This window comes from Protopterus annectens, chromosome 9.part0, assembly GCF_019279795.1.
Source record: "Protopterus annectens isolate FY-2018-M chromosome 9.part0, PAN1.0, whole genome shotgun sequence".
Classification (NCBI taxonomy): Eukaryota; Metazoa; Chordata; order Ceratodontiformes; family Protopteridae; genus Protopterus; species Protopterus annectens.
Genome location: NC_056743.1, coordinates 22,189,265 through 22,207,376, shown reverse-complemented (window position 1 = coordinate 22,207,376; position 18,112 = coordinate 22,189,265). Strand labels below are relative to the sequence as shown.

Genomic DNA, 18,112 nt, shown 5'->3' with positions numbered 1-18,112 from the left:
GCTCCCTCACCTTTGGTTCCCCACCTTGCCTCCATGGACACCTGTATGCCACATGGCCCCACTGGTTGCATTCAAAACATTTAACCCTAGCTCCTGGATGTGTACCTGGACTAGTGGCTTCCCCTGCTACTGGCAGATTCTGTTGGGGCAGTCTGTGCTGCCCACCATGGGTTCCTTTAGACCCATGAGCAGTACTGGGGGTCCCCTTCTTGTGCAGGGCTGCCCTGCTTGCCAGGTATAGGTCTCCCTTCTTCCCCAACTCATCTGACGTAGCACATTGTCCATCAGCTAACCAGATCCTCATGTCCTCAGGCAAAGTGCTAAGGGCTTGTTCCCTCACCAAAAGGTCTGCCAGCCATTCAAAGGTGGTGACCTGACATCCACTCACCCAGCTATGAAAATAACTGCTCAGTTCAGCAAAATATTCACATACATTTTCATCTGCCTTGCGTCTATGACCACAAAACTTTTTCCTATGCATTTCAGGTGTTAGCTTAAAACATTCTAAAAGACATTTTTTTTACAGCAGTATAATCAAAACAGACAGAGTCAGGAATTTTTGATATAAATGCTGCAGCTTTCCCATGGAGTAAGAGGGTCAGGAACTGTACCCAGAGCCTTTGGTCAACACTATAATTTTTGCATAACCTCTCAAACATATGAATGAAACTATAAAAATTATCCCCCTCTTTAAATTGCGGAAGAAATTTAATGACTTGCTGTGCTTCTGGGGTCCAGTTACTCCCTTCCCCATTACCTCCATGACTCTGGCGAAGAGTCAGCATTTCCTTCTCATGCCTCCTCTGATGCTTCTTTTCTTCGGCTTCTATCTCCAAATGCCTGGCCTCCAACTCAAGTCTCTCTAGCTCCAGCTGGATGTTTAAGTCCACCTCAGAAAGGTTGAGCTGTCCATTCTCTGAGGATATTGTAGCTCCATTGCCAGTCTGATTGTCCTTCGCAGAAAGGTGGAGCTGTCCATTTTTCTAGGATATTGTATCTCCACTGCCAGTCTGATTGTCCTCCTGGATGCTGTTTTCTGATGCAGCTATACCCAAGGCTGCAATCAGGTCTGCCTTAGTCAGGTTTCCATGCACCAGTCCCCTAGCCTGGCACATCTCCACCAGCTGGCTCCTTGTCAGCTTTCCATACTCCTGTGCTGACATGCTGTCTGCTCTCCCTGACTAACTAAGCTAACAAAAGAAATAAAACAATTGTGATCTGAACTCTGAGTATTCACTGCATGGCTGATTTAGAGTACAAAACACCTCCAGAAATCACTGTACATGAGCTACAGGATTCACTCTACCCACGCCACTATAAGCCAATTAGTATGTGAAGTGGATCCCACCACTGCAAACCATGTGTGACACCCGTGCCCTGGCCCAGCAATCAAGGAGCCTCAATCCTCACCACTAACACCAGAGAGGAGGGCGTCTCATAAGAGAGGAAAGGATAACAAATACACACAGTAAAGTGCAATTTCCCATAAGAGCACACAGAGATCACAGTCAGTCTGGGGCTGGTTCTCCCTTGCTCTCCAGGTCCCCAATAAGACTCCCCACTGGCACAGCTATAGGGTCCAGACCTCAGCCTAGCTGGCAAGCTAACCTCCAGTACCCTCTCTGTCCAACCAGTGCTTCATGCCCATGCCCAAGTACCTGACACACACACACACACACACACACACACACACACACACACACACACACACACACACACACACACACACACTTTGAGATAAGTATTTATACAACTTCACAGACACTCCTGGGAAAGGCTGACACAGATTCTCCAGCTGTGCCCCTTTACCCAGACTGTACAGTAGTAATCACTGCCACCACCAGCTAATATTTATCAGCTACTAAAAGGCCCTTAAAAGGGTGTCCAATTATTACTGTGCAATATTATTATCCAATAGTAGTGTAACTTAAGCAATCGTAAGGCTTTGGAAGGGCTTATTACAGGATCACTTATAAGCATGCAATGTACTATAGAGCTTACTTATCTCTACACAAACCAGCCACAGGTAAAAGGTTTTTAAAATATTTAATAATAAATAATTAAAACACAAGATAATACTGCTAAAATGCAATGCTACTCAAGAGTTCAGAGATCACACACAAACTTAAAATAAATAAGTAGTACAGTTCTGACATAACAGAAAAACACTTAGTCCAACTTTCTTCTAATTTCCTAGCTATTACTACAAGAAAACATACTTCTGAAATAACTTACTTAAGACACAGACAGAGTGCTGATGAGATGGATATCAAGACAAAAATGTTTAATAAGTTCTGGTTCTCGCTGTTTAAATTGAAACTGCAATTCTGCTCAAACATTACATACTTTGTTTACACCCTTCCTGGAGTTCCCAGGCGACACATTAACTGCATTTACATTCTTTTACACTCAGAGCAATAAAGGACATTCCATATGTAAATTCTGGTCATTAACTTTAGCCTCAAAACAATATCTAGGTTGCTTACTCCAGACTCATCAACTCCAAATTCTAACTTCAAAAGACATACAAAACATAATTTTAATTTCAAAGAACATTTGAAATGCTTGGCTTAGTTTTCCTTACAGCAGATGGCAACGTTGCTACAGTCTTGAAGTTCACATTTTACTGTGTTTTCTTTCATTTAAAAAACAAGCCTGTATTTTATATTTATATTTACAAATGATAGAATTATGTACCAAATTCTATTTGACTAGGATGACAGCCTTCACCCCTTCTCTACCAGTCTTCACAGTCTCCATTTCAACCAGCCCATAAGACTGATTTTAGGGTTTTAATATTGAAGACTGTTTTACTTATTTTTCTGACATCTGCTAGGTGAATATCTTAGTTACAAGTACTTATGGTGAGTTGGTCCTACCTCAGTTTTCATAGGGGTGGGGTTTGTTTAATAACAAATCCTACCTTTATGCATAAAGTCATCTCAGAGTATACTTTAAACAAGATTATTAATCTCTCAGTCTTTCCTAATCCACTTTCTGGATGTACACAGGCAGCTCAGATACTAACTAGGCAAAACATGACATTTCAGGAAAGCTGAGCAGCTGTTTGCCTCCTGTGAAGGTAAAAAAAAAGTGCAGTTTTTGACTAAGATGAGTAAGTTTAGATGGTTGCCCCGTGTTGTAAGTTGAGTACTTCTAGATGGCTGTCCCATGCTCTAAGGTGATTACTTCTAAATGTTTGTCCCATTCTGTAAGCTGAGAACTTCTATTTGGTTGTCCCATGCTATTAGTTTTTATTATGCTCTCCACAATAAACCACTTCCAGGCAGGATTACAGTTCATTCAGAAAGGCCATTGGCTTTTTCCATGGCTTTCTGGAAAGGGGTGGACTCTAGAATTATTCTAGAGGCAGCAACTTGGCCCTACATTTACATTTTTACAAAGCACTACAAACTGGATTAATTTTCCAAGTCCAAAACAGGCTTTGCCAAAATCATTTTCCAGGGGCTCCTAGAGTATTGGCCTCCTCCCTTTTTTTTGCTGTTGACTAAGCTATGTGAATTTACCCAAATAGTTTAGGCTACGTTAACATTGGTTCATGTGTAAACATAGTACAGTTATGTAAGGAATCTTACCATAAGAGTAAATGTTTTAACAGTCCATGTGTAAACATAGTACAGTTGTGTAAGGAAACTTACCATAAGAGTAAATGTTTTAAAAGTCCATGTGTAAACATAGTACAGTTGTGTAGGGAAACTTACCATAACAGTACATGTTTTAATAGATCACTGTTGCAGTAGCCATGTATCCCTCTAGTCCCCAATTTTTTCTTGTTGCCAGGGTGGGGTTATTTATAGTTGAGTGTGACTTAGTTTCCTAGTATAAGCATACAGGGCTCTTGCCTCCTTCCTGTGAAAGAAATGCTGTGAAGAATCTGTGCTTCAGCATACTTTTATAGGGAGTGTCGTGAGCGCTTCTGGCAGTTAGAGTGCATGGAAGGCAGCCAGAGTTTTGGGAAGCTGGCTGGTGTAGGGGTTAATACCCAAGTAGCATAGATTACTGCAATGGTGATCCATTAGAACATCTACTGTTATGGTAAGTTTACTTACATAAATGCACTTTTATTGACATTACAAGTCACTTTTCTGTTGTAGCTCATTTTAGTGGTATTTTCCACTTCATTTTGGTGGACCAGTTGCCTTGCTAGAATGTGAAACAGTTAAATGTAGACTTCGTTACCTCATGGGCTCATCATTTTCAGAAATGCTAAACGGGATATGTTGTGTAAAGTATTTTGCTACAGAAATGTTATAAATGTTAATGATAAATTTATGCATATATTTTCTTTTTCAGAATGTTATTACACTTGCTGAAGCTGGCTGCTTAGATTACAGAGTTCTATGCAATTCTTGCCTTGTAAGTAAATTGTGTACTTTCATCGTATATTTTTTTTATCAAAATCTATCCAGTTTTTAATCTTTATGACTTAGGAATTCATAGTGGAATGTCATAAGAAAAAAAATGAGTTTACTGCTGTCAGTATAATCTCCATTAATAGTACAGTGGCCATCATTGCCTTCTGCCTGGCACAGATAATTTTCTGTCATCTGCTAATGAATTTCATCCTGTGGTGCAGGGTTTGAGTCTTCATTTGCATACTGTGTGACTGCGCAGGTCACATAAGCAGAAAGTGCTCCTGGTGCACCCCTTAAAAGAGATTTTTATATGCAGTGGGTTTGTCATATTAATAAGTTATCAAAACAAAAATAAAATACTTCCACAGGAATGTAATGTTGCCTGAGAACATTCTGATTTCCCTCTTTTTAAGTTTAGCTGAAGTCTGATTAGACAACAGATGCCCGAATATTTCTTTGTACCTGTCTTTAGTTATCTGTGTTCATTGCAAAGTCAGTTAAAGGAGATGATAGTCAGACAGTAACATGCTGACTCCACCCCCACACTAGCTTTGTCTAGGTAACAAAGAGATGGCCATTCTTCTTATATAGGTAACACCACAAAAAAGCATTAGACTGAGAAAGAAAATGGAATGGTTGTTACTCCTTTCTTTAACCCATTTGTACCATTCATTTTTTTTCAACGTAGTCTAATATAGGTTCATAGGTAGGTACTAGGCTATCGGGCATACAAGCCCAGCGAAAAAGGTACCCTGGCTTTTGCCACCCAAGAAAATTATTTTCCTGTGCCACTGTTGAGCAGAGCCACAGAGGTGATCCCCGGGGTGAATTACCTATTTCCCATCCGATCATCAATATTTTTCTTGAAGAGTGCTAATGAGGAGCTTTGTTTGATATAGACAGGTAGTCTGTTCCAGAGTATGGGAAGTCTCTGGGACAGGCATATGTCCCTCCGGCATGTTCTGTTTATTGTGGTGACAAGGTTTAGGTCCCTAGAGTATGTAGCTCGGAGGGATTGGTATTTCTTTAAGTGGAGCATGTCCAACAGCTCTGGGTTTGACATAGCTTTGTATGTTAGGCAGAGATCACCTCTGAGCAGGCGATATGCGACGGAGTAAAGCTGAAGTTAGGAGGTCCTTACCTTTGTTAAACCGTGATCTGGCAATTAATGCAGAACAATAATGCTCTGCGCTATCAGTGACTTGCTTCCTGTAGTTAAGGGTACAAGGTTTGATTTCTTTCATCACCATTTGTGTATTGTGTAATTCTGTGCAAGTCACTTGAACAGGTATTGTTCCCAGGTCACCAATATATAGGGATACTTATACCAGTGGGCTTTCACAGTTAACAGATAAAATAAAATAAAACCTCCTGCCAACAGCTGACAATTTTCTGGTAATTCCTGTGGGCATATCCTACCTCCTTCTGCTTTTCTCAGTTTTCAGGGGGTAGTGCATAATGAGGAATTGAACTCCATTTTCTGTCCTTCCCGCCACTATTTCATTGTCATACTGACACATTTTGGTCTTTGTGATACTTGTTATTGTATGAAACAATCTAATTTAGTTTCATTTTGGTGCTTCCTAGCTTTCAAATAGATGCAGCTTCTGCAACAAAAATCTTCTTGCTTCATCCACATTGTTCTAGGAAAAAAAAGACATCTACAAGCAGTTTAGTTATGTAGTATGTGTTGTCTTCCTCAAGCTTGACCTCAGCCTTCTGCTCCCATTTTTGAAACAAATTCACTGATGCCATAGTAGCTGGTCTAAGACAAGCCATGAAGACTTTTCCAAGCTGTTTAATGCTAGGAGTCTTATCCTGAAAATGTACTCACTGAAGGCTGTCCTCACACTGGAAGATGCTGATGTCTCTGCGGTCATAGAAACTTGGTTAAGGACTGCGGAGAGCATCTCTGCCTTACCAGGCTGTACCCCATTCTACACTTTCCAACCCAAAATGAGGTCAGAAAGACTAAGGGTGGTGGAGTCTCTATCTTCATTAAGGGCAGGCACACTCCAGACTGGTTTGCCAGCATGATGTACTGGAATTACTCCAGGTGCAACTGACAGTTGGCAAGACCCATCTAAGTTATAGCCAGCTATAGACTCAGGACACCCACTCCTCCTACCTGGACCTACTTGACTTCATCAAGGTACCCCCTAACACCCTGATCTATGGTGAAATCAACTACCCGCCATAGACTGGGTGAACTATTCCTGCAGTAGTGCACTCACCCAACGATTCCTTGACTTCATCAGTTCTAAAGCACTAGAACAGCTTGTCTCATCCCCCACAAGGGGGGATAACATTCTGGACTTGGTTCTCACCAGCATGGGTGACTGCTGCACCACTCACAAAGTATGTACCAGCATGGGTGACTGCTGCACCACTCACATAGTATGTACCAGCATGAGTGACTGCTGCACCACTCACATAGTATGTACCAGCATGAGTGACTGCTGCACCACTCACATAGTATGTACCAGCATGAGTGACTGCTGCACCACTCACATAGTATGTACCAGCATGAGTGACTGCTGCACCACTCACATAGTATGTACCAGCATGAGTGACTGCTGCACCACTCACATAGTATGTACCAGCATGAGTGACTGCTGCACCACTCACATAGTATGTACCAGCATGAGTGACTGCTGCACCACTCACATAGTATGTACCAGCATGAGTGACTGCTGCACCACTCACATAGTATGTACCAGCATGAGTGACTGCTGCACCACTCACATAGTATGTACCAGCATGAGTGACTGCTGCACCACTCACAAAGTATGTACCAGCATGAGTGACTGCTGCACCACTCACATAGTATGTACCAGCATGAGTGACTGCTGCACCACTCACATAGTATGTACCAGCATGAGTGACTGCTGCACCACTCACATAGTATGTACCAGCATGAGTGACTGCTGCACCACTCACATAGTATGTACCAGCATGAGTGACTGCTGCACCACTCACATAGTATGTACCAGCATGAGTGACTGCTGCACCACTCACATAGTATGTACCAGCATGAGTGACTGCTGCACCACTCACATAGTATGTACCAGCATGAGTGACTGCTGCACCACTCACATAGTATGTACCAGCATGAGTGACTGCTGCACCACTCACATAGTATGTACCAGCATGAGTGACTGCTGCACCACTCACATAGTATGTACCAGCATGAGTGACTGCTGCACCACTCACATAGTATGTACCAGCATGAGTGACTGCTGCACCACTCACACAGTATGTACCAGCATGAGTGACTGCTGCACCACTCACATAGTATGTACCAGCATGAGTGACTGCTGCACCACTCACATAGTATGTACCAGCATGAGTGACTGCTGCACCACTCACATAGTATGTACCAGCATGAGTGACTGCTGCACCACTCACATAGTATGTACCAGCATGAGTGACTGCTGCACCACTCACATAGTATGTACCAGCATGAGTGACTGCTGCACCACTCACACAGTATGTACCAGCATGAGTGACTGCTGCACCACTCACAAAGTATGTACCAGCATGAGTGACTGCTGCACCACTCACAAAGTATGTACCAGCATGAGTGACTGCTGCACCACTCACACAGTATGTACCAGCATGAGTGACTGCTGCACCACTCACAAAGTATGTTCTTTCCTGGTGAGATCAGATCATCAGTCTGTCTCATTCGAAGTTTCTATCCCTCCCAAGCTGTAACCAGGCTAAAAAAAGTCTCAAAAGCTGACTACACCCTCCTAAGGTAGGGTATCAGTAACTTCACACCACCACCCCCTCAGAGGATGCAGACAACTATGATTCACAATACACCAGTGCAGTCTACAAGCACCTGTACAGCTGCATGTACTCAGCCGTACCCAACTGAACTAAAACCTGCTCCTCAAGGAAACACAAACCTGTCTGGTAGACATCCTCTATCAACAGGCTTTACAACAAAAGGAAGAAAACATTGTCCAAGGGTAAAAAAGAACAAATTCCAAATAGGGAAAACTCCCTCCTCTGCCTCAACAAACAAATGAGATCACTAGTGAAAACCTCCAAAGCCAATTAGGAGTTGAAACTAGCCTCCAGAACAAAGGGAAACCACAAGTCCTTCTTCAGTTATGTCATAAACCTCCATGGCAAAGCCCAAGTTTGTTTCAAATTAGTATTAAATGGTACCACTTACACTGATCCTGTTGACTTGGCCAACCTGCTAGTTGATAGGTTCAGCACAAACTTCACCCCCTATCCCCTCCAATGGCCCATTCAGCATTCCTAATACTTGTCCCACACCTCACATCTCTGTAGATCAAGTGTTAAAGGCCCTATCCAAGGCAAAGAACACAGATTCTATGGGACCTGATAGTATCCCAGGCTGTATTCTTCACCATCTCCAGCAAGAACTAGCTTTGCCATTGAGCACCTTATTCATCCACAGCCTAATTACAGGCTTTATTCCTGCAAAGTGAAGAACTGCTATTGTCATCCCCTTGCAGAAAAGTGGTGCCACTACTGATGGAAACTATCCCTCCATTAGCTTGACAATTCTGACATGGAATGTATTATTATGGATCTCATAAACAAGGACATAGGCAATCTCCAAGCACTAGACCCCCACACAGGTTGGATTTGTCAGGGTCAGATCTTGCCTATTGAACCTGGTTGACATTTTTCAGCCTGTCACTAAGGCCCTGGATGAGGGAAACTCAGTACATACAGCTAACCTTGACTCGGCCAAAGCCTTTGATACAATCCCCCATTGGACATCATCGAAAAGCTAACATAACTTGGTGTAAATCCCTATCTCATCGGGTGGGTGGCCAACTGGCTCTCCGATAGGACCCACAAGGTCAAAGTGGGTGCCACCACCTCTGACAGCAGACCTGTCACTAGTGGTATTCCCCAAGGATCTGTCCTGGGACCCCTACTGTTTGGCATCTACTTCTGAGATGTTCAGGCAAAGACCAAGATTGCTGATGACTGTAAGTTGGGTGCTGTCATTGACTCCCCAAATGATGTTAACGTACTGCAAGAGGGTCTCACAGCTAGAGATAACTGGCGTCAAAGTCATGGCCTTAAGTTAAATGCAAAAGTATGCATTATCATACCATTCGGCAAAACATGGCCCCTGCTGATTACCACATCAACGGCAACCCCCCTAAGAACACAACCTGTGGTGAGAGACCTGTGAACTCAGGGTGACAATAAGCTCATATTCAACCATCATGTGGCAGTAGTTGTCAGAAAAACCTTTTGTGGCCAAAGGCTGTTCTGCTTTATACCCTAATGTAATATACTGGTTTTACACCAGTAAAGGTGTGACCAGAGGCTGTTCTGCTTTTTTACCCTACTATAATTTAAGGTTTAATACTGGTTGTACATGACTGGTCTTCTTTTAGGTTCAGATGGAAAAACGGATTCTCATCAGGAAGAGGTTCAATAAGAATTATAAATGTATGATGTGTTCTTCAGGGGGGTGAGTTTCTTTGCTGTCCCTCATCAAATATCAAAATATGACCCATGAACAGAGTGGGCACAAGCCATGAAATCATATGCTCCCCTCTCTTACTTTCTGGAGCATACCTCTCAACCTGGAAACAACAAAAATCTGGACAAAGGCCAGTGAAACGTAGGTACAACCAGCTAAAAAGTGGGACACTGATTAACATAACATTTGCATACATAATTACATAACCCCACTCAGTAGAGTGGAATTGTGAGATACCATCACCATGCATTTTATGCACAATAAGTTATGAACATCCAGTTTCTGTCATGACTGTTTGTAATATTCATTGATTTACCGGTATGTCCAGATTTTTGCATTATATTTAATCTGCTGTATGTCGTGTAGACTGCTTGCACACCATATTCACACCTGAGACCTTCGCTAACTATATTAGCACAAAACGTTAAAAAAAAAAAAACTTACAAGTAAGACTTTCCCAAGGAAAATCAGGATGATATAAGAACCAGTCACAACAAGTTGCAACTCTGGTGGGATCAAACTAAAACTGGATATGCGTACCATACATTACGATTCCCTAAACAATCTAACTAAATTAAAGTGCAAGTTCGGCTGGGCTTGTTAAGACTTTCGAAGCTGTGAGCAAGGGACTCAAAAACTTACATACTGCTGTATGTCATGCAGATTGCACTGCTTGCATACCATATTCGCACCTAAGACCTTTGCTAACTACATTAGCACAAAACTTATTTACAAGTAAGATGTTCTCAAGGAAAACCAGGATAAAAGAACTCACAACAAGTTGCAGCTCTAATACAACAATAATAGTCAGTGATGGCACTTGGCACTATCAAATCAGAGTGAAACAAAAGGAGGACAGCTGAATATGAATGACTGTATTTACCTCTCAGAATTACAGACACTAGAACAGATGCCAATAAAAAATTCATGCAGACTCTTTATTATACTCCTGTACAACTGTTACTAATATCCAACAAAGTGAAAAAGCATGTCCTAGAACTAACACTGTCCCCTCAAAATGGCAAACTGCCTAGTGGGAAAAATGAAGATGCCCTTCTTGATAGCAACCCGAATATGTGCAACTCAGAACTTGGAACAGAAACTAGATTTTGAACAAAAGGAGCATGAGGGCACACTGATATTTGTGAGCAGACTGAGGAGCTCCAAGGTGTTAAAATGATAAAAGAAAGAAAAACATATGCTGCTCTTCAGACAGATTGGGCCACCCGATTGCATGCTGGTCTGGAAATAATTATAAGGCTAATGTATCTAGTTAGTAGTGGTAAGGAGTGCTTTATGTTTTAAATAGCTGCTATGTCAGTTGTCTTCCTAGTGTGTTGTAGTGGGTATGCAGAGTCATTTAAAAATGAGAAGTAGTAGGATTTAGCATAGTTAGCAGTTTCAGCATCCTCCAGTCTTAATGTAACGTTCTGTAGCTTGAAAACTGTTGAGCTTTTCAGGTGATTGGAGCTGACTAACCAGCAGTATTGCAGCCTACTTGCATGAAATGTAAAGGGAAATTGATAGAAAATGACATGCTTTTTTTTTGATGGTCCGTTTTAAGGTATTGAAGCAGCTTAGTGAGTGTAATGGTGTGGGTGTGCGGGTTACTCAATGTTTGTAGGCATTTTCTGGAAGTAATCTGTTCATTTAGCAATCTCCTCGGATTTTCTCCTTTGTCACTCGAATAGGATTCCTTTCCTAGTAATATGTTCTGTGTAATAACTATTTGTGTGTACTGTGGCTGTTTTCCAAATTTTCAAAAAGATGCATGACAAAATAGGAATGGCATTTGACATTGTTTTGTTTTTATGCAATTTAATTAAATAGACATTTTTTTCTGATTCATTTCCTACTTGCAACTTCCCCTCCATGTTATAGTTTCTCCAGACATAAAGCTGCAACTTTAGAACGCATGTGTGCAAAATAATATAGTCATTCTCAGCAGTTAAGTAAATTATGGTAAGCCTTTTAAGGTGTGTTGGAATATGCATCTTTAATTTTAATTGCTGACTAAATGTGGGGCTTTATGTAAACTGATAAAATTATTTTTCCCTTGTTGCCATCTTTAAGAATTTTGTTGCCAGTTAGTACATGTGTAGAAATATTCATTCACTGTTGACAATGTAAGAAGAAGGGGGGATGCAATAAGGGTCACTTTTTGGTTTTGCTGCTTAGCGGTCATTCCCATCTTTTCAGCTGTCCAAAGCAGGTTTTCAGTTTGATGGCAGGTACCGAGAAACAAGTCTAATTATATAACAGATTCTCTGCCATTTTTTGCTGACTGTTGCGTAAATGCTGCTTACTTCTTAATTTCAAAACTATATTCCATTTTCATTTAGCAGAATTAGCTGTTGGCCTTGAGAATACTGTCCGGTAGTGAATATGCCATTTTCTTTCTTTCTTGCCACTGTTTTGAGCTTTTTGTTTATTTTAGAATAATGACTATTTAATTATAGCGACAGAATTGTATAATATATTGATGTGATTGTGTATGCACATTTTATTAAATCACTTTGTAGTCCGTTCTGGTGCAGGTCTGGAGGTCAGTAACAACCAGTCAGGGTTTAGATGCTGGCAATGCACAAGGAAAAAAATTGTGATTTTAAGGGGCCACTTGGGAATTCCTGGGATCCTATTATTTTAGCCTGAAAAATTGGAAATTCTGAGGAATTCAATACGGTTGAGAGGTATGTTCTAGAGAAAAATTGTGGGTCTGTGTACTGCAGTCATCCTGGTAGCTTGGGAACTGTTGTAGATTCAGATTTCTACTTTTGGTGGGGCACACTTATGCATCTCATGTTTTATTGCTTGGTTATTCCACTTTTATGTAAGCTTCCTACTTGTTGCATAGTGTTGATGAGTACTTGTTCCCTGCGATGATGAGTCATCATTCTTCAGTGATATCAACATTGTTCAAGCAAACAGTAGAGGCTGAAGACACAACCTTTGGACATCTCTGTCTTGAAAAGTAGCCCAAGAGGCTGAGAAAGACAGTTTGTTCTCTTGAGTGTAAGAGTGGTTAAACATCTAGATCATATGTAGAAAAAAGTACAATTTTTTTGTGCTAAGAAAAGTGAGAGCACTACTGAAGGTTTCAGACAAGACCACTTTTTTCTCCATTTTCTGGAAACTTGTGTTACTCTATCCAGTCACTGTGGTTTAAATGAATATACATCTATTACTTCCATTCTAAGCATGGATATTTTAAGGGACTATATTATATCATCGAATGCTTAAAAAAGCGAACGATGAATAATCAAACCAATGTAAGCAAATCTTACAATCTCAAAAGCTCAGAACAGCGATTTTTTCCCAAGGGAAACAAATCGCTGCTCCAAAAAAAAAAAAAATTGAAATAATACATAAAGTGGAGGGCTTCACCTCCACACCCAAACAACCCCCCACCCCCCTACTTAAATATACCAACTGCGAGATCGCACTACAGTGCCAAAAATGGCAAAGTAACAGAAGCGGCCAAGTGAATCCTTTCCCTGGGAAAGAATTCACTTAAAAGCCGCTTCACTATTTTGCATTTTCGTTGTTTTAAGTTCGACCGAGACACATTCGATATAATGCGTCTTTGGTCATCTAATAGGAACCCTATTTTAAACAAAATTGTAGTTTCTGTATGATAGATGTGATTAATTGTTTCACCTCAATACCCCACAAGGAAGGTTTGGAATATTTTCATGCAGCTGTTTTGGAACTAACCAGTCTAGACAATACAATGATAAACTTTGTTATGGAAGTCATGAATATCATACTTCATAATACAGTAGAGAGTCGATTATCCAAACATCGATTATCTGAAACATCAGTTATCAGAACCAGCCTTCCAAAGTTTTCAGGAAGGAAAAATCATAAAGTCTGAATATGTAAACATTATACATATTTGCTTGAGCATGTTTTTTGAGTTTGTAGTCATCTTGTCTGTGAAAAATATTCTTTATTGAAGATTGGAATCACTGAATGGTTGAAAAGTATATTCCTGTGTGCAGAAAAAAGAACATATTTATTCTCCGGAAAGACCAAAGGACATTTAGAGAAGACTTTTGTACAGGGGAATAGGGATGTCAGGCTGATCTAACCCTAACAAGGGTTTATATTTGTTCCCCCAGCCAATAGAAATTTCATCTCCTAACTTTTTCAGAAGGTCTTGAGGGTAACCTCTTTCTGTAAACGTATCTGTTTGCTTGTCTACCTCCCATTTGAATTTCACTAAATCTGAGCACAACCTAGCAGCTCTGACCAGTTGTCTCTTGAAAATATTTCTTTGTGTACCATGGGTGGCAACTATTGTATTTTGAATAACTGTTGGAGAATATTGCTTTCCTGAAAATTGTGGATCCAAAATATTCCTTATCCAAATCTTTGTATAGTATGACATGAAGATAATTAATTTTCTGGTCAGAGTGTGTGTGGGTAAATTTAAGAAAAGTTATTAATGTAGGTACAAAAGTGAGTTACTAGTGCTTTCGTCCTGGTACCTTCCATAACTTTGAGGAGGATTTTTTAGTCATTGTAGATGTGAAAGATTAGTACTCTGTGATCCCGCATTCCAAGGGTATTGAGTGGTTTTGTGAGTATTTGGCAGAAAGAGGGGTGGAACAAAGTAATATTAATTTGCATGAGAAAATACTTGAAAATATTTTGAAAAATAATTATATTTATTTTGAAGGAAAGATTTATTTGCAGTTGGAAGGAGTGGCTATGGGTTCAAATGTAGGGGCGTTATTTGTGAACATTATTATGGTCAAATGGGAGAAAAGGTTTATTTTTAATGGGCAATTTAATAATTCTCTCAGATTTTATATTCAATACCTTGATGACTTGTATGTAATTTGTAAAGATATTAAGCAATTATTTGAATGTTATAGAGAATGCATCAATGCAACCACCCATTTTTTGAGGTATTCTATGCAAGTTGCCAAGGACAGAATTTCTTATCTTGATGTCTTGCTAGAGAAAAATTACAAAGATAGAAGATATAGTGCTAAGATTATCATAAACCCACCTATTCTAACATTATTTTACACTATTCAATAGCCACCCATACCATCAAAAGAAAGTGATAGTTAAAGGCCAGTATGTAAGGGCAGCTAGAATGGTAACATAGTTTGATGATTTTGTTAGAGAGTGTGATTTTAGGAAAAATGTGTTTTTGAATAGGGGTACCTTAAAAAATGATCGAAGCATGTTTATCAAAGAGATTAAAAAAAGAAAAGGGATGGATAGTATGTGCTATCCTGGCTAAGTGGCAAGAAACTCAGGAGAGATCTGTGAATGCCCCTGTGTGTACCTCCTGCATATATACAATTGCATTTTTTACTAGTTTTAGTATGGATAATGCAGTTGTCTGGTGGGTTCTTAGTAAGAATTGGAAGTTTATTAGGGAAGATGGTGAAATAGTATCTAAAGTAGAGGAACAACCTATTGTAGTACATAGAAAAAGCAACAACTTGAAGGTTATATTAGAGAGAAGGGTGATGAAATTGGTCCCAATAAGGTGTGGTATGAAGAAATGTGGACACTGTCCGCAGTGTAAGTGGATTAGTGCGGGGAACAGCTGTTCTGTTTTGGACATATTTTATTTTATTGGTGAGTTTAATTGCAGAACAACTGGGGTGGTGTATTGCACTTTATATCAGGGGTGTAAGTCATTTTATATAGGTAAAACTGAACAGGCTTTAAGGTCTCAAATATATGAACATTTATTTTTATTTTATTTTGTTTTACATTTGTTGACCAGGACAGTCTGACTGGATACATGTCCATTTTCAGCAGAGGCCCGGGGAGAAAAGCTCCAGACAAACATACAAAAAAAATCATATACTGGAATCATGTTACACACAGTTTACAGTCTCTGTTCAAACAAGAAGTTGTACAATCGCTCATAATCTGTAAGTATAAAGATTAACAGTTATAACACAGGCTGAGTGTGATATAAGTACTATTTAACACTCAGTAACAGGTAGGGAGCTAGTCAGGACTGGGACAAGGACAAAGCGAGTGTGTCTTAAAATATAGTTTTAAACTTTTTTTGAATCTAGTTAGAGAGGGTTCTAGAGTAAGATCTGTGGGAAGAGAGTTCGAGGTTTTGCCAACAGAAATGGCAAACAGACAGTCCCCCAGATGAGTTGAGGGTTTTAACTATTTGAACCAACTGTTGGATGAACAAAGTGGGCGGAGGTTACTATAGGGGCTGATATTTTTAAGTGTAGGCATATTTTCAGTTTGATTGAGAACTTTATAGGTGACTACAAGTTGCTTGTACTGTAGCAGATTAGGTAATTCTAGCCATCCTAGAAGACTGAGGTTATGGCAGTGGTGTGTCCTATATGCTGTGCCAGTGGCAAATCTAGCAATATGGTTATAACAGCAGGAGAGTTTGCTAAGATCTTATTTGTTCAAGTTGGTGAATAAAGGGGAGGCGTAGAGAAGGGTAGAGAGTAGATAGGAACAGGCAATAGCAGTTCTGGCAAGTGGAGTAAGTAATGGTTCAATCCAATATAGTGAGAGAATTTTTCTATTAATGGTTTTAATAGTGTGATTGATATGCATATCAAATTTAAGGTTATTGTCAACTATTACACCTAAGAGTTTAGTATGGGCATATGGGGAAATTATGGTGCCATTGTTAGATTTTATGGTGAAGAATAGTGAGGAGGACCTACGAGTGGGGGGGGGGGTAGCAGTTTCTTTTTATTGGGGTTTAGGATCAGATATTGATTAGAGAGCCAATTTTCTACTGTGTTGAAAGTATCCTGGGTTAACATCATCAGGTTTGTTGGGGAGTTGACTGAACAAATTAAAGTGGAGTCATCCACATATTGAATACAGGTTGCATTTGGGATGACAGTGTGGGGGTCATTAATAAAGATAGAGAAAAGAAGGGGTCCTAGTATAGAGCCCTGGGGGACTCCTATGGTGATCGGTAGGGGGTGTTGATAGTTTATCTTGCCATAGGACGGCCTGTTGTCTACCACAAAGGTAGGATTGAAACCATTGGAGAGCATGGTTATCTAAGGAGATGGCCTTCAGAGTATGGATGAGTAATTGGTGGTTAACCATATTGAAGGCCTTAGAGAGATCAAGAAAGAGGGCTGAGGATAGTTGTTATTATTTCAGTTGTGGTTTATGACAGAGAAAGAGAGGAGAGCTGAGGTGGTATTGTGGTATGGCGTAAAGCCATGCTGAGAGCTAGCCAACAAATCTAATAAATAAAATGGTCCTGCCATTGTAGTCATCCTCCCTGAAACCACCTAACCCTAGCTTGTCTCTCATCCCTCCTTTCTCTTCCACTGTCTGTCTTAATATCCGTCTACCTCTCTGTCTCATTGCTTAACCTCTACATGACCTTACTACTCCATCTGTACTCCTACATGACCTTACTACTCCATCTGTACCTCTACATTACCTTACTACTCCATCTGTACCACTACATTACCTTACTACTCCATCTGTACCTCTACATGACCTTACTACTCCATCTGTACCTCTACATGACCTTACTACTCCATCTGTACCTCTACATGACCTTACTACTCCATCTGTACCTCTACATGACCTTACTACTCCATCTGTACCTCTACATGACCTTACTACTCCATCTGTACCTCTACATGACCTTACTACTCCATCTGTACCTCTACATTACCTTACTACTCCATCTGTACCTCTACATGACCTTACTACTCCATCTGTACCTATACTGTACATAACTACTTAGAAACAATGAACACTGTTTTCCCTACATTGACATTGTACCTAAGTTTTTGTTGTAAAAATTCTGACACTGTACTCCACTGTTTTTCTGTATGATTTGTTGTAAATGTTTTTTTGCAGTTTGATCTCTAACATTTGTACCCAACTGTTTTCTGTAAAATTTCATTGTAAAATGTTATTAGCTGCCAATGCAATTTTCTTGCTGACTTCATGTAAAATGTTAATACTGATTGTGGAGCTTTTCTTCTCGGGTCTCCACTGAAAGCGAGCTAATGCTCAGCTGGACTAACCCGGTTAACAAATGTAAAATAAATAAATAAATAATTGTTCTGGATAAGATAGGGCAGGAGTTGTTTATGTATACACTTCTCCATAATTTTAGCCAGTGGTGACATAATTGCTATGGGTCTATAGTTTGACAGTTCAATAGAGCTACCTCCTTTATGGAGTGGTATAACATGGGATATTTCCCAGATGAAGGGAATGGTAGCTTCAGACATGGTTCTATTGATTAAGATGG

General features: G+C 40.2%; 1 protein-coding gene across 1 annotated transcript in view; it reads left to right on the top strand.

Annotated features, from left to right (window-relative positions):
• The window catches only part of ZDHHC13 (zinc finger DHHC-type palmitoyltransferase 13), a 3,021,844-nt gene that overhangs the window by 2,134,721 nt on the left and 869,011 nt on the right, over positions 1 to 18,112 (top strand). The window contains exon 12 of the mRNA XM_044082531.1: positions 4,315 to 4,377. Within this exon, the coding sequence (XP_043938466.1) occupies positions 4,315 to 4,377 (63 nt within the window). The remainder of the gene's footprint in view (positions 1 to 4,314; positions 4,378 to 18,112) is intronic.